General features: G+C 41.5%; 1 protein-coding gene across 4 annotated transcripts in view; it reads right to left on the bottom strand.

Annotated features, from left to right (window-relative positions):
* Positions 1–20,397, bottom strand: part of Luzp1 (leucine zipper protein 1) — a 75,502-nt gene that overhangs the window by 5,385 nt on the left and 49,720 nt on the right. For 2 of the 4 annotated variants that reach the window (XM_063288465.1, NM_030830.2), the window contains 2 exons: positions 4,428–4,520; positions 146–3,323 (listed from right to left, as the gene is read on the bottom strand). In XM_063288465.1, coding sequence (XP_063144535.1) covers positions 146–3,211 — 3,066 coding nt within the window. In that variant the 5' untranslated portion in view covers positions 3,212–3,323; positions 4,428–4,520. The remainder of the gene's footprint in view (positions 1–145; positions 3,324–4,427; positions 4,521–20,397) is intronic. The other 2 variants (XM_006239274.5, XM_063288466.1) reach the window with 1 other exon arrangement.

Here is a 20,397-nt window from a genome sequence, read left to right as displayed (position 1 = left end):
GGGAAAAGACAAACTAGATGAGAGGTTCTGGAAGTCACGCTGCTTTCTCCCAAACCTACCTGAGATTCAGCATTTCCCAGCCTTCTGTGTTCCCTAAGTCCTCTGTTAAACAGATCAAGGCTGAGGGAAGGAAAGTGAGACTCACCACGTTTGATGAGTGGTTCCAGGAGGCAGCGGTGACGGCATCTCCTATCCGATTCCTCCGGGTGAGTACCTCTGATGCAGTGAGGCTACTTTGGGTCCTTCTTGAGGAGAGCTCAGGAGCATCCCCTGAATTTCCTACCTTTCGAGTGCCCTGTTCAGGCGGGTGTGACCTGGGCTGTTCCAGTTCTAAGAAGTCTGTGGAAGACCTCTGTGTATAGGCGTTAGTAGCTTCCACATTTCTACCTATTCGAGTTGGGGGGTCTTCTGAACATTTCAAGTCTCTCTTACTCTTCCAGGCATTCCGCACAGTGATGTGTCTGGTGTCTGAAGAGGCCACCTCTGAAGAGGTGCTATGGCTTTTCCACCTGATTGTCTCCGCTGGGAAGGCATGACTGTTCCTCTCCACAGAATCTGATGGCTTGATTAGAATGCTGCTCCGAGAGACCACCGTCTCTGCTCTATTCTTTGGAGACCCATCTCCCACTCTTTCAGCTTCTGTGAGCTGCAAGGTGATGTCATGTTTATGAATAGAGAGCTCAAGAGGGGAGCTGATGTGGTTGCTAACTGATGTGAGCTCGGGGGGCCCCACCTGGATGTTGCTGGTAGATGTATGCCTCTCCCGTGGGGCCTCAGTGGGGACAGCTCTAGGACCACTGCTGTCAGAGGGGTAGATGGTAATGCTGCTTGTCACTTTGCTTGTCACAGATTTAGGGGTGGATTTCTGCTTCTCCAATACAACCTCAGTTCCAGATCCACCCATGATTTTTTTCACATCCTTATCAATGATAACAGGTTTTATAATTGCTCTAGACCTCAGGGCCTCTCTAGGGCTGAAGGGTCTTTGGTTTTTCACCCCAGCACAGTTGGCATCTGGGAATTCTACAGCATTGGAGGAAGATCTCATCGATTTCGCAGAGTCATTTTCTACGGCAGCATTTTTATCATTTTCAAATAAGGCCGTTCTCGTTCCCCCTCTGGACTTAACCTTTTCTCTTGAGTTTGGCTGGAGTTTGGGCTCTGGCTCTGGAGTAATAGTTGTGTTCACCAACTTGGCAGTAACAAGAGACTCTATGTCCAGGTCATCGTCTGAGTCTGGCTTCTCTCTGCCACTGGATTTAATGACACGGCACCTCAAGGCTTCATGCTGACTGCTGTCTTCCATCACAACTGCTACAGAGTGATCAACTCCTTCTTTATTTGGCACTGAAAAGCCCTGAAGGATATTTTCTTGGCTTCTTGAACTATAAGGATATTTTGATAAAATAGGAGCTTTAGAATGTGGAAAATTAGCATCAGTCTCTAGGCCATTAGCAGCCTTTTTGCCCTTAGAAAGCCCTTCTGAGGAGGCCCTTTGAGATGAGGCTAGAGCTCCGATGGCCTTAGAGCAGCCAGACTCTGCAACCTGTGTCACTTGACTTGCATGGCCAGGGACCTGTCCTCTCTTGCCACAGTGGGCCTCAGAGGAGAAGTCAGAAGTTTTATCGCCTTTCCCTACTACATCATTGGGCACAGATCCATGAGCGGAATCACTAAATGTTCGAGTTGTCTTCTCTACTTTTCCCTTAAGTCCACTCTCAGTGCCTGGCTTGGGATTTCCCCTCCAAACTTTAGTGTGGTCCTGGGCAGCAGGCGGGTAACGGCTAAGCACTGAGGGCTGCTCCCTGCCCTTTTTCCCTTCACTCTGAGAGGACCCAGGTGCCAATCGGTCTTCAGTTCTCTTTGTTTCCTGAGTCCCGCTGTCCGGACCCACTCCCATGTTGGAAGCTTTTGCTGCTCTTTTGTTTGTGAAGGCAGGAGAAGAAACCTGCTTGTTGCTGAGAGAACAGTGTTCATCATTGAGAGCAAACCCTCTGTTCCGGAGCCTTTCCCGCTTATGCTGAGGGGACTGTTCCCGGGATGTGTGCTTGGACACAGACACCTCACCCCCATGGCCTTTGAGCTTAGTCCTCTCATGCCTGCCTCTGCCCAAAAGGAAAGCATCTTCACCCTCTATGTCCCCGTTTCCTAACTCCTTTTGTTTCTTGACTTGCAGCTTTACCTCCTCTAGCTGGCTGGCCAAGCTTCTGTTTTTATTCAGCTCAGTTAGGTAATTATCCTGAAGGTCATTGTTCTTGGCCCTCATTTTCTTAAGCTCCTCCTCTAAAGATTCAAAATGTTTGATTTGTGTCTTAAGTTTCTCAATCTCTTGGTTAAGGTCTTTCACTTTGTTGTCCTCCTGATTTCGGTTCTTTTCGTTTTCTGATTTGTCTCTGGTTTCATTCTCGACCTGCTTTAGGTAATCCAGACTGCCCTTCCTTCTTGACTCTTTGGATGGCAGTGTAGAGGAAATGCCATCCTCTATCCGTAGGTCATTCCTTTCCAGAAAAGTGGAAGCATTTCTCATGTGATCTCTGTTTATTTTCTTGTTCTGCTCCAGTTTTTGAGTAAGCTCTTTTATTAATTTCTCATTTTCTTTCTCCTTTTCATTCAAGTATTTTCTCTCATTTACAAAGCTCAGGGTTAACGATTTTAGCTTTTCTAATTCTGACACTAAGCTCTGCTCAGTCTTTTCCAGTCGGTCTTCTGAGGACTCCAGCTCTTTCACTTTGACCCTGAGCATTTCCAACTCAGAAGAGATTTTCTTGGTCAGATTTCTCTCTTCATTGAGGCTCAAACAAAGCTGGGAACACTCGTTCTTACTCCTGCTCAAAGCTTCCTCTAGCTTCTCTAAGTCAGCCATTCGTTTCTGAAGCCGATCGATCTCAGATTTTAGCTCTCGGGTAAGGTTTTCTTCCTCTTCAAGTTTCTCCTTCATCGTATGACACAGGTCCTCTGCTCTCTTAATTTCCTCATCCTTACCTTCAATCTTCAGTACCCGCTGGCGTAGCACCTCGATCTCAGCCAACATGCTGGAGTTGCTGCCCTCGGCCTGGATTACCTTGTCCTGGAGGTCCAGGAGCTCATCCTCCGCTTTCTGGAGGTTTTTTGTGGCTTCCTCTAATTCATCCAGGCGGCGGCTCAGGCTCTGCAACTTAAACCGCAGGTGGCGGTTGGAGGCGGCATCCTTGTAGTTGGCAATGTCTGCCATGTCTACGACCCGTCGAGATGGGCTGCTAGAGGCACCCAACTGCAATGGAGAAACTGGCTACCTTTCCCGTGGCACCCACAGCCTTCTTTGGCAACTGAAGACCATCATCAGCCTACAGAACAGAAGCAGAAAGCACGGCTGTAAACAACTGCAGCCTGCAGCCCTTGTGCAGAGGACACAGTGACTACATACGATTTTAATGGCTCAACCTGTGTGAACCTGCAAAGTAGACCTGTTCCTTACGAGGGACAATGAATGTAGCACCTAAGCACAGCCTGGCATAAAAGTGCAGGGAACCACAATCCTCACGGACAAGGACAAGGACATCTACCATGCACACAATCTCCACCCTTTCTGTATTCATTGAAAAATAGAGCCTTTCTCCCTTAGCTATAAAATGAGCATAGTCCTCTTTCCCCAGTGCCCTTGAGAAAACGTGGTGAGCTCTTGGTGAGATCACACTAAATAATCCTGAGGTAAGAGGGGGATAGGAAGGGAGGGTTCACAGACCAAAGGAGGGAAGAATATCTGAAACAGGTTGGTGAAAGACCCTTACACTAAAAAAATCCTGCCTCGAACAGAATAAAGTTAAATCTGCTCACAGACACAGGTTATATAAAAGAAAACTACAATTATAAAAGTAACGGTTTTAAAATGTTGTCTCCATCCATCTAGCTGTTCTGACAAAAGATATGACAATGGGTCCTCATAAGGACCAGAGAGGTTCTGGAGGCTGGAAAATGCAAATTCAGGCCACTGGTAGGTTTTTCTCTGCCAGGTACAGGCCTGGTATCTGCTAAGAGTACCTTAAATCTTTGGACTTGAAAGTATAAAGACAAAAAAGGTTAAGATTCTAATTCTGTATGGGTGACAAGCTTAAAGGCCCCACTTCTTAATTATATTGTGGGGGATTAAGTTTGAACAGGAGTTTTGTGGGTTACACAAACATTCAAGTCATAGCAACAATCTTTCATAGCAAAGAAAGAGCATCTGAACCTTAACTGAGTGGCAAGTAGAAGACAAAAGACACAGTAACACTTAGGTAAACGGTCAAACTAGAGTTTTACACCCGCTAAACTACCAAACAAAATGGGTTAAATTCATGAGCACCACTGTAAACTGGGCAGAGGCATGTGCACAGTCTATGCCAGCACCAGCAGATGACACATTCTCAAGCTCCCGTTCAAGGCTTTAACAACACAGCTGTGACAGTTACCTGGGAGATGGGCCACTGAGCATGGGGTGGGGAAGTTGATTATGTTAACTGCTGCCTGCTGTGTGTGGCTCCTTTCTTGACAAGGATCCTGTCCTATATGAATGGAGAAAGGAAGGTGAGCGTCAGTGTGCATTCATCGGTTCCTGTTCCTGACTGTGACAGGATCAACTGCTCAAGACGCCTGCCACCTGGATGGACCGTGCTCTTGAACAGTAAGCTAAAATAAACCTTTCTCCCGTGGGTTGAGTTTATTTAACAAGGTATTTTACCATATCAACAGAAAAAGAAACTAAAGCAGTCGCTTTAACAATTCTAAAAGAAATCATAAATTAGTCCACAAAAGAACCAAATAAATCAGTAACAGAAGATGACTGGAAATAGAAATATTTTGAAAGAAAAATACAACTTTTTAAAATGTGTAAGATAAACTCAGAACAATACAAAAGAGAAAGTGGAAAGATTTTAAGAGCCAGAAGACTAGAAGTCTGCTGTGAGATATTGAATGTCCTCTGTGTATGACAGGGAGCTGCACCACGAAATCTTAGCAGTGGGGCTGCCAAAACAATCTAACAACTGATGCCATCAGATGCCATCCCAACAGGGTGGAGGCAAGTTTCACAAAGTCCAACCCCCAGATGTGCAACTACAGGCAACTGGTGGCTGCTAATTCCAAGTGGTCAACCCTAAATACACATTTACTTGTAGATAGGGAGGGAGGGAGGGAGGGAGGGAGGGAGAGAGAGAGAGAGAGAGAGAGTAAACAATAATAATTAAAGAGGCTACGAATCTGAAGGAGAAGGGGGTAGCATACAGGCTAGAGAAGGAGTGAGTGTAAATGATGGAAATACGGTATTTATGTATGTAATTCTCTAAAGAGCTTTGAGATGAAGTCAAAGTGTTGCTAAGAGGTATTTATGGCACTCAGTGCATATGGTAGATGAAGAGTAGCATTAATCTCAAAGATAAGAAACAAACAAATAGCCAAAGTAAAGCAGGATGACTGTTTACCCAAAGGTGGTCACCGTGAGACCACTGACTACCAGCTAACAAGTAATTAATGTTAACTTATTAAAATTAAGCAGAAGAAATAGTAAAAAAGAAAAAAGAGTGGAAATCAAGTTGAAATAAGGAAACAAGTGTGTGTGAGTGTGTGTGGGGGTTGCTAATCAAAGACAAAGCTGTGGGGCTGGGGATTTAGCTCAGTGGTAGAGCGCTCGCCTAGCAAGCACAAGGCCCTGGGTTCGGTCCCCAGCTCCGAAAAAAAAAAGAAAAAAAAGAAAAAAAATACAAAGACAAAGCTGTCTCTGGAAAAATAATAAAAAAAAAGATGACAAAGACGATGTCATAGGTCTCAGCGACATTAGAAAGAGTAACTTATGGACAACTCTGCAGCCAAAACTTGGTAATCCAGATGAAACAGACCAAGTACCTAAAGCCACAATGTAATGTATTCAAATAGTAGACAGTGTTGAACAGGCCTATTCTGTTCACCAATAACTTGGCAAAGTAGATATAAAAGTCCAAACGGATTTATGGGTAAGTACTTCTAGTACTCAGAAGAGTGTACCAGCTTCCCAGAAGACAGACTCACAGCACGTACTTCGTAGTTCATTCTGTGAGGCAACAAAACCCTCATAAGACCAGAGACATCACAAGGAAATAAAATCTACAGACCAGGTCTCCTGTACACAGGTACGTCGAAGGCTCTCACACGAAACACTAGCACATGAATCTAACAATGTGTAGGAATATGCTGCAACCAACTGGTTTACTCAAGGAATGCGAGGCTGCTTCAGCTTTTGAAAACTGATAAAAGTCATCATACCGATAAGTTAAAGAAAAACCAACAAGAATCACATACGGAAGCTTAAAGCCTCCTGTGTGGACAAGAGCGTCTCTTGCCGCCTGTCTTCAACATTGTACTGAAGCTTAGATAATACAGTAGGCAAAAAAATAAAAAGACATACCGAGGAGGAAAGAAAAACTTTGAGAAAGACATGCCTCTCTACATAGAAAATTCAACAGAATGAGAAAAAAAAATACAGGCCACTTTAAAACAATTAGTGATTACAAGATGATTGCACGACAGACAATACATAGGTAAAATCCTACCATTTCCCAACATGCCAACAGTGAGCAAACAGAATTTGAAATTTAAGTACAGTATCATTTTTATTAGCACTATAAAAATGAAATTTAGATATAAACTCAAAAACTATATGCATATTTCACAGTTTTGCAGATTGTAAAGCAGAAGACCTAGTAAACGGGAGTTTGTCCATCCTTACCATGGGAAGACTCAACATCGTCCTGAAGTCAATTCTACAGACTCAGAATCAAAATCCCCAGCAACCACTGTGTGGACACTGACAAACTGATAAAAGTTTTGGTAGAGCTGGATGACCAGAAGAACTAACATAACATCAAAAATGAACAAAACTGATGATATTCATGGCAGTATATATGAAAATAGACAGATAAAAGAACAAAATAGCCCAGGCTAAAAAAACAGTCCTGTGATCTCTGAGAAAAAGAATAAAAGCAACAAAACAACAAAAACCATCTTCTTTATAAATAGGGCTATAGCCAGACTATATGTGTTCTAAAAGACAATCCGTGAAGGAGACAGCTGACAATCTAAGCTGATTAAAGTGGAAGACATCTAAGCAAGTCAAATAGGGGAAAAAATAACTAAAATACATTGACAATAATACTAGGAACAGTGGTGTACAATTTTAATCCCAGCATACAAGAAGCAGAAGCAAAGCAGATGCTCTGTGAGTTCAAGGCCAGCTGGGTCTACAAATGTGAGTCCCAGAACAGCCAGAGCTACATACATATAGAGAGCCTGTCTCAAGGGGAAAAAAAAAAAATATATATATATATGCATATATATGTATATATGATTATCTCAGTAAGAAAAACATGAGTCAAAGACCTGAACAGACACCTTACCAAAGGATATATACATATATACAGATTACAAAGAAGCACATTGAAAGATCATGTTGATTTAGAACTGAAAACATACAATATACCAAAAGCTGGTCATGGTGGCCCATGCTCATAATCCTAGCACAGAACAGCACCCTCAACTTAAGGCCAGCCTGGCCAACAGAGTCAAGGCTTGTCTCAAAAAACAAAGACCCTAACACCACTACCTATCTATTAAAATGTCCAAATCACCATGAACATGGAGGATACAGGGCAACAGGGGCTCTCAAGTCCTTACCATGGTAACGAAAATGGCAGCAGCACTTTTGAAGGCTTTCCAGCAAAACCAAGCACACTCTCACCATACGATCTAGCAGTTCAACTGCATTTAAAATCGCCTAAACCTAGAAGCAGGGAGATATCCTCCAGTGAGCAGAGGGATAAACGGCTACATCCAGACAGTGGAGTATTATTCAGTTCTAAAATGAAATGAGTTATCAAGTTTAAAAAGACTCACATGGGGGGGTTGGGGATTTAGCTCAGCAGTAGAGCGCTTGCCTAGCAAACGCGAGGCCCTGGGTTCGGTCCCCAGCTCCGAAAAAAAAGAAAGAAAAAAAAAAAAAAAGACTCACATGGTATAACTGACTGAATGACATCTGGAGAAGCCCAAACTGTAGAAACAGGAGACGTGACTAGAGCACAGGGGATGCGGCAGTGAAATACTCTGTGTACTTTAATTATGGATACATGTCATTCTACCTCTCTTTAAACCTATAGAATATACAGGATCAAGGGTAAAACCCAGGCTGCTCATGGCAGTACAGACCTTAACCACAGCACTTGAGGTAGAGACAGGTGGACTCCTATGAATTTTGAGGCCAGCCTACTGCACTCAGTAGGCTGCAGGCCAGCCAGGGCTATACAGTGAGACCCTTATAGGCATAATACTTTAATGTGCTGTGTAAAATATGTTATTCAAACGCTGATTTTTCTGTCCTCATATCTTGTTTCAATCCAGACATGGTGTTGTAATGTTTATGTCAAGAATCTCCTGTCTTAGCAAGATCCAGGCCGACAGTTTTCCTTTGGTGGTAACCTCATTGTCTTCTCACCACTAAGACCCTGAAGAGAACACCAGGAGGGCTTTTAATTTAAAAACTATTGCAAACATTCTTTTCTTCACATTGTTACTTCTTTGATACAGTCTTAAATTGTTGAAAATATGCACTGGTATGCACTTCTCTTTGGTCTGTTTATATTGCATTGCAGTGTTTTAATGTTCCCTGTTCATGGATTTTAATGGTGATACTGTACAAACCCTGTAGGTTATTTAAAATATTAAACGTGAACCAAGGTTTTGCATCTGCAAAAAAAAAAAAAAAAAAAAAAAAAAAATCTCCTGTCTTAGTTTGTATAAACGGTTCTTACCATTTACTCTCTGCCTTGTTAATAACTGTTGATCACCCAATGGCTGTGCAAAACAGAGAATAGGGCAGGACTTCCACCAGCCAGGGGAAGGAGGATGAGAGAGAAAGAGATCAGCCAGGAGGAGTAAGGAGGAAAGAATTCTTGAGAGTTCAGCAGAAATATGGAAGTCCCAAATTGCAAGTACTAGCAGGATCCAGGCTGGTAGGTAGCAGACTAGTTTCGGGGTTAAAATAAACTGCTCAGATATTGAGGACCCTTGGAATAATCTTGGTCTCCCTGTGTTGTTATTGGGAACTAGCTAGGGTAAAGTAATACAGCTGCTGTATTAATTTAATACATATTTACATTAAATAATTCATTTTTGCATTTGGTGTCCAATTTCATTCACACCTTTAAAATTCATATTTAGTTATTAGAAAGTTCCAGGTAAAAAACAGAAAAGAGTCTATAAACCATTTGCCAGACTTTTGCTCTCCTGGGGGAGAATCCTCTGAGCATTCATTGGTTAATTAACAACTACTCTTCCTAAAGTTGGAGCTTGGAGGATTCTTAAATAGATCCCCCCCCCGGAGGGGGGGGCAGCAGAGAAACAAAGAAAAGAAGTCTCTGCCAGATAAAAGCCTGCTCCCTTTTACCCAACCTTGGGGGGGGGGGGCAGTTCCTGGCTAACAAGAGAGGCTTTCTCAGGCTAAAAGTCCTCCTGAGAAGAGCAAAGCCAGCTTGCTACACCCTAGCTGATGGGACTAATCAGACTGGTACATTCTACAACTCCCCTGCGGAGAAGGGGGCAGTGATCTAGCAAGGGTGGAGGGCAGAGACACTTCTGGCCTGTAAACTAAAAGACAGGGGCCTGGCCAAGCACAGCCCCTAAACAGACACAGACTGAGAACAGACAAGAAGAAATCCAAAAACAACAGAATTTTCATCTGATATTTAAAAATGTTTCAGTGTTAAAAAAGGGAGGCAGGGTTGGGGATTTAGCTCAGTGGTAGAGCGCTTGCCTAGGAAGCGCAAGGCCCTGGGTTCGGTCCCCAGGTCCGAAAAAAAGAACCAAAAAAAAAAAAAAAAAAAAAAAAAAAAAGGGAGGCAACTGTATATTTAAAAAAATCATAGACACATAAATAATTTAAAAGTAATAAAGAAATACGACATAAAGATGAGAAACACAAAGAAGACATAGTGTCTATTTAATGCTATTTTTTTTTCGGAGCTGGGGACCGAACCCAGGGCCTTGCGCTTCCTAGGCAAGCGCTCTACCACTGAGCTAAATCCCCAGCCCCTATTTAATGCTATTTTATCAGCTCAGGAGATGAAGGATCTGGAAGACGTTATCACTTTGCCCTTCATAGTTACTGCACTATGAAGTTTCATTCTCATCCTAATTAGCATTTTAGTTTGCTATGCCTTTTGGGGAAAGGGGACGTTAGAGAAAAATTCATGAGACTTAGAGGAGGCGTTGCTAAAATTAATAAGTCAGAATAAAGAAGATATTCAAACATGAGAGATACAAACTGAAGAAAAAACATGGAAGCAAAGGCTCAGAACAAGATACAGAATTTTACAGATCAAAATGAACAACAGAGAGAAAACAGGACAAAGAGGGAAGGCTTAGAGGAGTTATTAGAGCAGAAGAGACACAATTTTATAAGTCAGGTGGGGAGAAGAGGCTAGAGAAACAGCACAGAGAAACAGAGCCAGAGGTATCACTATTTCTAAAAGCCCAGCTGCTAGGCAAAGGTCAATACAGCGGGGTAGAGACGCAAGCTGAATATGAAAAAGAAGCCTCAACATTCTGTTACATAGCAGCCTTGAGTGCCTGGGACAAGGTTGAGGAAACAGGAAAAAGACTTGAGCCATTTATTCAGATTATATAAGGTCCAAAAGAAACACTCGTTGACTTTTTACAGAGAGGAACTTCAGCTGTAGCTAGAAAGACATCAGATCCACTAGTTAGAAAAACACTAATGACCCTTGGCTTTCTTAAATGCTAGCACTGAATCTAAAGAGGTGGTCAGAAGGTTGTTGTTGCGCGATCGGTTGTTGTGATCGGTGGTCAGATAGGTTGTTGTTGTTTACCTATTGATAAATGGGTTAGGAATATGATTGGTATTACAGCTCACTCTCCTGAGAAAACCTTAATAGGAGAAACCATGGGTTGGGGATTTAGCTCAGTGGTAGAGCGCTTGCCTAGCAAGCACAAGGCCCTGGGTTCGGTACCCAGCTCCAAAAAAAAAAAAAAAGGAGAAACCATTCCCAAGGGTTGTGAGACAATCCAAACTTGCAAATGTCCAAACTGTGGTGAACAAAGTTATTGCAAAATAAATTATAGGGGAGGGGGTAAAAAAAATAAATGAATTATAAAGAAAACCAAACGGTCCAAAAGAGAGCCTATGCTTTCTGGTATATTCAAAAGATATGGCAAAGGCTAACGTTGGACTGATGAGTGTAAGCCACCAACAGACAAATCAAAAAGAGCCCAGGAGGGACTCTTTCAGGCCCCAATACCAAATTCAAAGCAACAGCGGAAATGTCATCCGCAGAACAAACAACACTGATGTAAAAATAGACACTAAAAACCTAGGTATCAAAGTCAAAACAACTTCAACAGATGAAATAAACAAACAAACAAACAAAAGAAGCCAAGAAACAAATATTTTGGCAAACTTCTATATCTACAGAAGATCAATCAGAGGCTTAAACTTAGAGATAAACTTAGCAGAATGGTTGACACTGATGCAACCATAACCATAACCTCATCCAAACCTTCGGTGGCCTCTTCAGGAGACGGATGTCCAGTGTTAAGGAAGGAGAAGCTTATCCTTGGTAAAACAAAGTACTAAATGGCTTAAATGTATAGAGCCAAAAAGGTCAAACAGGAAACGTAAAGCCCTATGCAGTTGATAGAGCAATAAATTTATGGGGAAGTGATCAAGTGCAACAATGGGAGACACGGGTCACCATTCCTCCAAACTTCAGGGACAGGCCATAAAATAGGCGATAGTCTTGATGAAACCATTAAAAAACTGCATCAAGAATAGTCATGGATTGTCCATAAACAAGACAACAGAAGCCAACTCTCCAGTGGGAGAGACAGTACGAACAACAAAACAGCCTTTCATCTTAGTCTAGGACAATGGCCTTTGACAGAAGAAAAATTACAAGCCGAGGACAACTGCATACGGCAGCTGTAGGCTCAACATACAGAAGAGTCCACCAGACCTTGGAATTCTCCTTTGTGATTGAAAATACATCTGGTGAACGGAGGATATTGACAGATCTGAGAGCAATTAGTAAAATCAGTTAGCCAATGGCTTCTTCCCAGTCTAGAATCCCTTTGCCTTCCTTGTTACCTAAGGAATGGCCTATTATAGTGGTTGATTTAAAAGATTGCCTTCTACGACTCCTTTGTAAGAACAATACAAAGAAAGGTTTTCTCAATATCTATTTATAGTAATAGCTGTCCAGTAGCAGGGTATCACTGGAAGGTCTTGCCTCAAGGAATGCTGAATCGTCCAACTTTATGCTAATATTTTATTTAACAGCCATTAGAAATAATCCGTAAGCAATTTCTTCAATCCATAATTTACCATTATATGGATGATATTTTTTTGGCTGATTCAAATGGAGATACCTTTAGAAAGAATGTTTAATAAAACAAGTTTTTTTATTTTATTGGGAATTACAAATTGCTCCTGAAAAAATACAAAGAGGGGATTCTATTATTTATCTAGGACATAAGATAAGTCTGCAGAAAATTCAACCACAAAAGATACAAATCAGGAAAGACCAATTAAGAACTCTTACTGATTTTCAAAAATTGCTAGGAGATATTAACTGGCTACAGCCAACAATTGGCCTGATAACTCAAGAGCTAAATAATTTATTTCAAACTTTACAAGGTGATAAAGAATTAGATAGTTGGGGCTGGAGAGATGGCTCAGTGGTTAAGATCACTGACTGCGCTTCCAGAGGTCCTGAGTTCAAATCCCAGCAACCACATGGTGGCTTACAACCATCTGTAATGAGATCTGATGCCCTCTTCTGGTGCATCTGAAGATAGTGACAGTGTACTTATATACATTAAATAAATAAATCTTTTAAAAAAGAATTATATAGTCCAATATAGTTAACATTGCTACAAAATTTTATATATATATATATATATATATATATATATATATATAAATTTAAAGTTTTTGATACACATAATTTATGTTTTCAACTTTTGAGGTAATGTACCTATATAATTCTTAAAGATACAAGTTCTAGTCTTTTTTTTTTTTTTTTTTTTTTTTTTTGGTTCTTTTTTTCGGAGCTGGGGACCGAACCCAGGGCCTTGCGCTTCCTAGGCAAGCGCTCTACCACTGAGCTAAATCCCCAACCCCAAGTTCTAGTCTTTTTAAACCTGCTATTACAAACTGTTTAGGATAATTAAGTAATATCAATTAAAAATTAGGCAATCAAATTCATGGCCATATTAGATAATAGTTTAGTTAATTATGAAAAGATGTTTTCACAGCTATTCAAATGGAAGACAGAATAAACATTGGTTGACAATTCAGATATACCATATATATAGATGGTCTTCAACCTCAGAGATCCACAAAATATGACATTTAAAATTGTTTCACTATTAAAAGATCATTTCCAACAATGAGAAAGGTCTGCTCCTGCTCCCTAATCTACTTCAAAAAAGATAAAAGAACATCGAAGAACCTCCATATGGAGTTCACCTCGAATGTGACAAGCTGTCACTGGGCAAAGCTGCCCATCTTTCATCTGGAGACAAAATGCTGTCCAGAAAGAGCAGAGAGGACGCGGGAAAGTTGACTGCCAAGCTCTGCCAAGGCAGGATAAGCAGTCCTTCATATGTCCTGCTTCTCAGAAGGTCTCAGTCTGGGCCTTCGGGCTGAAGGCAGGATCTCCTACTTACAGAGATTTCTGGGGGTGTCCAGACAACCTGCTTCTCTCGTCATTTTTATAGCTTCGGAAGCTGCTTGCCTGAACTTCCTACATACTCAGGTAATATTTATTCCTTCTCGGGTTTCTAATTGGGAAGAAGACTAGATAAAGTCTCACAATTAAGCTTAATTATATAGGATTTAAGAAAATGTTTTAGGCTTAGAAGATGCTTTCAAGGTTAATAACACAAGTTATGGTAGAAAATTATTTAGGTATAAAACTCTAAACTCATCAAATAGGATAGACAAAAAATAGTTTCTACAAAATTGACAAATACTTATGGACTAGACATAATGTGAATCTTACCTGATTAGTCATAATAATTGCTGTACATAGATTATTATAAGTGAGTCTATTGTCTAACATTTGTCTTTTATTAGACAAAAGGGGAGAATGTAGACATAAATACTGTGTAAAGGTTATCTTTGTGTTATTCAAATGCTGATTTCTCTGCCTTCATATCCTGTTTTAATCTAGACAAGGCATTGTAATGCTTAGGTCAAGAATCTCCTGTCTCAGGTTTGTGTAAACAGTTCTTACCATTTATTCTCTACCTTGTCAATAATTGGGCTGATCACCCAATGGCTGGGCAAAACAGAGACTAGGGCAGGACTTCTACCAGCCAGGGGAAGGACGTAGTGAGAGATCAGCCAGGAGGAATAAGGAGGGAAGAATTCTTGAGAGTTCAGCAGAAATATAGAAGTCTCAAATTGCAAGTATTATCGAGATTTTGGCTAGTAGGTAGCCAGACTAGTTTAGGGGTTAGGATAAATTAAGACAGACTACAGATATTGAGGTGGAGCCCTGAAATATTTATATTAAATAATTAATTTTGCAGACACTATCTCAAAACTTAAAGGAAAAAAGTGAACTTCATATACAGGTGTTAGGTGATATCATTATTATGACCTAGCCCTTGATGAAAATTAATCTAAATGCCATGGTCTTTCAAAGGACGACTAAAGAGTGGGACTAGGAAGATCAAACAGGAAACACTATGATAATCCAGGCAAAGACCACTGTGGCTGGTAATAGAGACACTAAGAAGTGGTCAGAACTTTGGCCATGTGAAGGGAGAACCCCATGCTTGTGTTCCTAGACTACACATGGTTTATAAGACAAGCAAGAAATTAGGGATGCTTCAGGCCAGGGTTGTTAGCCTGAATTTGTAGGACAGTGCTGTCCTAAGTCCAGTACAGTTACATATGGAACAGCAGGAAAAGGAAGGTGAGTTTAAAACATTATTTGTGAGGGTTTAATGGTCATCCAAAAACAACAGAGCTCATAAACACACAAGCACGGACAGAGCACAGGACAGAGGTGTTCTCAGAATATAAATCTGTGAGTCACAAAAACAGATGGCTTAGAAAAACATTGGCATTGCCAAGGAATGAGTGCAGAGAAAAGAAGATATCAATGGCTTGAACCCCAATACTCAGAGATGAAAACAGCAAAGGAGACAAAGCATCTGTGAGGCGAATGCACACAGCACGGAGCGTCATGGAAGCTTTCAAAAAGCCAGGACCGGTTGTGAAGTAAGACTAACACAGATGGATCTATCAAGACCATGATGGGCTGAGGAGACGTCTCCGTTGTAGGCATTCTGTCCAGCATATGTGAAGCCTGGAATTCCATCTCCAGTGCCACATAGGCAGGGGGCAAGGGTTCAGCACTAGTTAACAAGAATAGTGTTGTAAACAGTGACAGAATCAGGATATGAAATTAGGAGCAGTGACATGGTGGATGACAGCAACAATGAGGACACTGAATGATGGAGCCTTGTAAGATTAGATTCAAAGCCAGGGCAAAGGAGGGAATGAACACAGTCTGACCTGTAAGAGAAAAGCCAGCATCTTATAGTAACACTGACTCCCAACAATCCAACTGCTACTGAGGCTTAAAATACCAAATGCCTTCTGGAGACCCGAGGCCACTGGCTGCACTACATGGTCTGAGCCACCAGATGGAGCGCGTGCACAGCTCTTATAGAACAGCAATGCTTGACAGGAATTGCTACCACCAAACTCTTTCCATCCATCACTCTGCCCATCTCCTGAGAGAAGAGATCTCATCTAGGCTCTTTAGACTTTGCCATTTTTCTCGTCTCTCCCTAGCCTCCACACTTCCACATTCTCTAAAGCTGGAGGGAACAAGTCTCTTTTCTTTGGCCATCTGCCCAGTAGCACAGCAAAAGCATTACCTATTTTTTATACTAGTTAGGGGGGTTTAGACACTAAACAAATTTCATATATTCACTAATAAAAAGGATAAAGAGTTTAAGAGTTTATACTAATTTAACAGTTACCAGAAGACAAATGACACCATGTGTCTACAGAGTGCTTTAAAAGCAATGTATCACTGTAAATATCCTTAAAACCATCACATTGTACAGTGTAAAGAGGTGAACTCCGAGATATAGAACACTGCAATAATGCTTTGTTTGATTGTTTTTATTTTTCGAGATTGGATCTCTCTGAGTGGTCCTGGCTGTCCCGGAACTCACTCTGTAGATCAAGCTGGCCTCAAACTAACAGAGATCTGCTTTCCTCTGCCTCCTGCGTATTGGATTACAGGAGTGTGCCACCATACTGGGTTCAATAATGCAAAAATGTAAAAAAACCCATAATTGTCAGTTAGCATTTCTGTAGTTCCAGCTACTCAGAAGTCTAAAGCAAGGGGATTCTTTAAACTAAGAAGCTTAAGACCAACATAGGAAACAGTGAGGACCCCACTCAAAAACAAAAGAGAACAGAATGGCCTATCCTCAACTGACATTCTCAATACACTCCCTTTTTACTACTTTATCCTGAACTTTTCATGAACAAATCACAAGAGGAAATTACTATAGTTAATACAATTAACACTTGATACAACTGGTATGCGACCGATCTCCAGGCAGACCTGTGAGGAACTGTGTGGATTATGTTACTTGAAGGGGGAAACCCTCACTAGAAGTAGAGCCAGTCCCCCGGATTGGGTCTGTAGATTCAGTGTGGCCAGCCTTCTCCATAATGGGGATATTCTAAGTGTAAGCCAGAATAATCCTTTCTTTCTTAACTTTTTTTTTTTTAAATCAGGATATTTTATGCTGGAAACAGGAAAAGAACATTTATCAAACTTTATCACGGCCCCATATATATATTACTCCTATTCTAAATTACAAAAGTTCAGGAATCTGACTACTCTTTGCATGTGGATTAAATTTTTCTTTTTAGATGTCTTAGTTATGTCTATATCTCTTTGTGAGTGTGCACGTCTGTGGAGGTACACGTAAGGCCATTAGAGGGAACTGGAGCTGGAGTTACAGCCCAGCAGGGGTGCGAAGAAGTGAACTCTAGTCACTTAGCCACTGAGCCATCTTGTCAGCCCCTCCATTTGCATTTTAATGTTAATTTTCTATCTTTTGTTGAAAACCGAATGTGGAGGAATGAAATGTGCACAGGAATGAAAAAGCTAAACTCCATTAACAACCAGCAAGGCCTTACTTGACACTAAAAAGAGAGCATTACACTCACTACCCTATCTGAAATCTTTTCAAGGCTCTTACTATTCTTAGGACAAAATCCAAATTCTTCAATTAAACCAAGAAGCTCTCATGTTCTGGCCTTGCCTGCCCACCTCTCTCTCCAGCCTTGTCTCAGCCCTCAGGTCAAGTCTCATTTTTGACTGGGTGTAGTGGCAGAAGTAACGGGAAGTGAACCCGGGGCCTTGAGCATGACAGACAAAGGCTCACAATCCTCTATGAGTTTTATTTACTCAGTCTATCCCTCCCTACTTACTTTCTTGTTTGTATTCTGAATTCTCAGTACCCAGCAGGGAGCCTAGCACACAATAAATGCTTTAAAATTCCTGACTCTGAGTGGCTGAATGAACTTCCTAATGATTCAACCTCTGGCCAGACACTGGCCATTAACAGACAACACTAATACCAAGGAACTGTTCATGGGTTACAGTGGAGGAAATGGCTAGCAGGAGTGGATCCAGAGGAACAGCTTATCAGGTGCTGGACACATGTTCTAAAAGATCACACCCAAGCCCTGCATCACTTGCTCAGTGGCTTGACCACCATACTGTCCTCCTTCTAGCCTGTGCCATGAAACCAGGCCAAACTGCCAAGACCACTCCCTGTAGGCTGCCCAAATATCATTACTGGGCCGGTAAGAACAAAAAGTATTTCTGGATCTTCCTCCACTCCTTAGAATAATTTTACACATTTATTTTTGGTTTTGTTTTTTGATACAGTGTCTCTCTAAATAGTCCTGGTTGTCCTAGAACTCACTATTCTGGCCTCAAACCACACGCCTTTCATTTATTTAATACATATCTCCTCTCTGGAGAAAGTAGTGGGGGTGCTGAGTCCAGGGCTGTATACAAAGATAAGATTCCTTTCTTCCTAATGTTTGCCTGTTCCCTGAAGAAGATTCATTAGTTACTAAATATTTATGGAACATCTGTGATGTACACAGGCTTCTGTGAAGTACAAGAATGAAAAAATTAAGAGCTTCCCCTTGTTTTCAAAAAAAATAAGACAGACATAGCCAAAAGTAAAACAATGGTTTGTTTGTTTTTTTTTTTGTTTTGTTTTGTTTTGTTTTGTTTTGTTTTGTTTTTTTTGGTTCTTTTTTTCGGAGCTGGGGACCGAACCCAGGGCCTTGTGCTTCCTAGGTAAGCGCTCTACCACTGAGCTAAATCCCCAGCCCCTGGTTTTTTTTTTTTTTGAAATATAAAGCCTACCCTACTGGGCATAATGTCACTTTCCTGGGATGGAAGCACTTGGGAGACAGGGCAAGAAGATCAAGAACTCATAGCAAGCACACAAAGCTAAAACAAAGGAAGGAAAGAGGGGAAGAGGAGGCAGAGCTGTGGTAGCTTTTCCCTGGCCATCTCAAATGATACCAGACATCCAGCAGCACGTCTATGCTCATACATGCTTCTCCTCTTTAGCACACTTGACCAACACACACACACACACACACACACACACACACACACACACACACCCTGGGAGGTCAGAAATAGCATGGAATTGTGCTAAGGGTGGCCTCTGGAGGGAACCTGTTCAAGCTAAACCTTAGGGAGGACAGACAGTCCTGCTTGCCTGTTTCATTTCCACACTTTCACCTATAGTCCAAGTGCTCCTGGAACTTACCATGTGGTCACACTAGCCTCAAATTCACAATGCTCCTGCCTCAGTATTCCATGTGCCTGGGTCTCACAGGCATGTACCACCGGTCAGTTCCATCTTTTAAAGCCAATGTCTCTCACATCAATATCTACTTCAATTCCAATTAATATTAGAAAGATATCAATTGTATTTCTGTTTGGCAGCTCTTTCTTTTTTTTCTTTTTTTTCTTTTTTGCCAAACTTCTTAAACCTCTTTTTTAAAAAAGACAAGAACAGGGCCTTGTGTATCTCACGCTGGCCCTGAACTCAGTATGTAACTAAGGATGGCCTAGAATTCTTACCCCCACTGCCTCTACTTCTCAAGTGCTAGGACTATAGGTCTATCATAGCGCCTGGCTTATGCGGTACTGGGGGCCTGAACCTGGTCATGCTAGACAAGCATTTCACCAACTGAACTACATCCTCAGCCCCTTAAACCTACTACTTCTAGGTGGCCCTAGCGAGCACTTTAGAAACCAGCTCTTCTTCCTGCCCTTGCAGATCAGGAAGGTCTGAAATAGAACATAATAAATCCTGCCCTGCCCCTTCTCCCAACATAGTTGCCATGATTCATTTCCTGTTCCCAACAGTCGTTTAAAGCAGGGGTCAGCAAACTTCTTTGCAGTTTGATATATAACTATATAACTATACACACTTAGGTTGGAAGTAAGAATTTTAAGTTTTGTGAAATTAAAAGTGTCTGTCCCAACAATTCTGTTGTATGAAGCAGACATGTAAGTGAATAAATACACCCATGCTTCAGCAAAGACGTATTTATAAAATCAGGAAAGGCCCTGGAGCTCAGCTGGTAGAAGGCTTGTTTAGCATATTCAGGTTCAGCCTACAGTACCACAACAAGGATTTTGGCATCTCCTTATCCAGAGAAATCAGAGCGTTGTTTTAAATAGGTCTTCTCTAGATCACTTCTAGTAACAAGTCTTAAAAGACTGAGGCCTTCTAACAAGCCTGTCTTACCACCATTTCCTGAATGTAGCTACTTCATTACTGGGTTTCAGTGATCAGCCCACCCCTGTGTGCCCAAATCATAAATTCATGTATTTTACACTCAGAAAACTCAGGGTTAGCACCCATGTAGCATTCAGAAGCTTTTCAAAGTGGAAAGAATTCAAAGTACAAGTTGTCTAGTAATTCATCGTCCAAATCTTGTCTGAGCACTTCTAACGACGGGAGGGACATACATTTTTCCCTCCAGAATACTCATTCTGTCTTTACACAGCTCTCCAGGAATTCACTATTGGTCAGCCTCGAGTGTTTAACCACATTATATATGTAAACTTAATACTGTCTGACTTACACCAGAACCTGAGACCCACAGAGTAAAGAACATGTTTGTATGTCATCCATTACCTCATGACAAGTTCCTCTTTGTCCTTACGATGTCCTTTTCATGAGTGGATTGACAGGACATGTTACTGAGATTTCTCTCTATATCCAGGCATTTCCACGCCCACTGCCCATTTT

The sequence above is a fragment of the Rattus norvegicus genome, chromosome 5 (assembly GCF_036323735.1).
Source record: "Rattus norvegicus strain BN/NHsdMcwi chromosome 5, GRCr8, whole genome shotgun sequence".
Classification (NCBI taxonomy): domain Eukaryota; kingdom Metazoa; phylum Chordata; class Mammalia; order Rodentia; family Muridae; genus Rattus; species Rattus norvegicus.
This window is presented reverse-complemented; position numbering and strand designations above follow the sequence as displayed.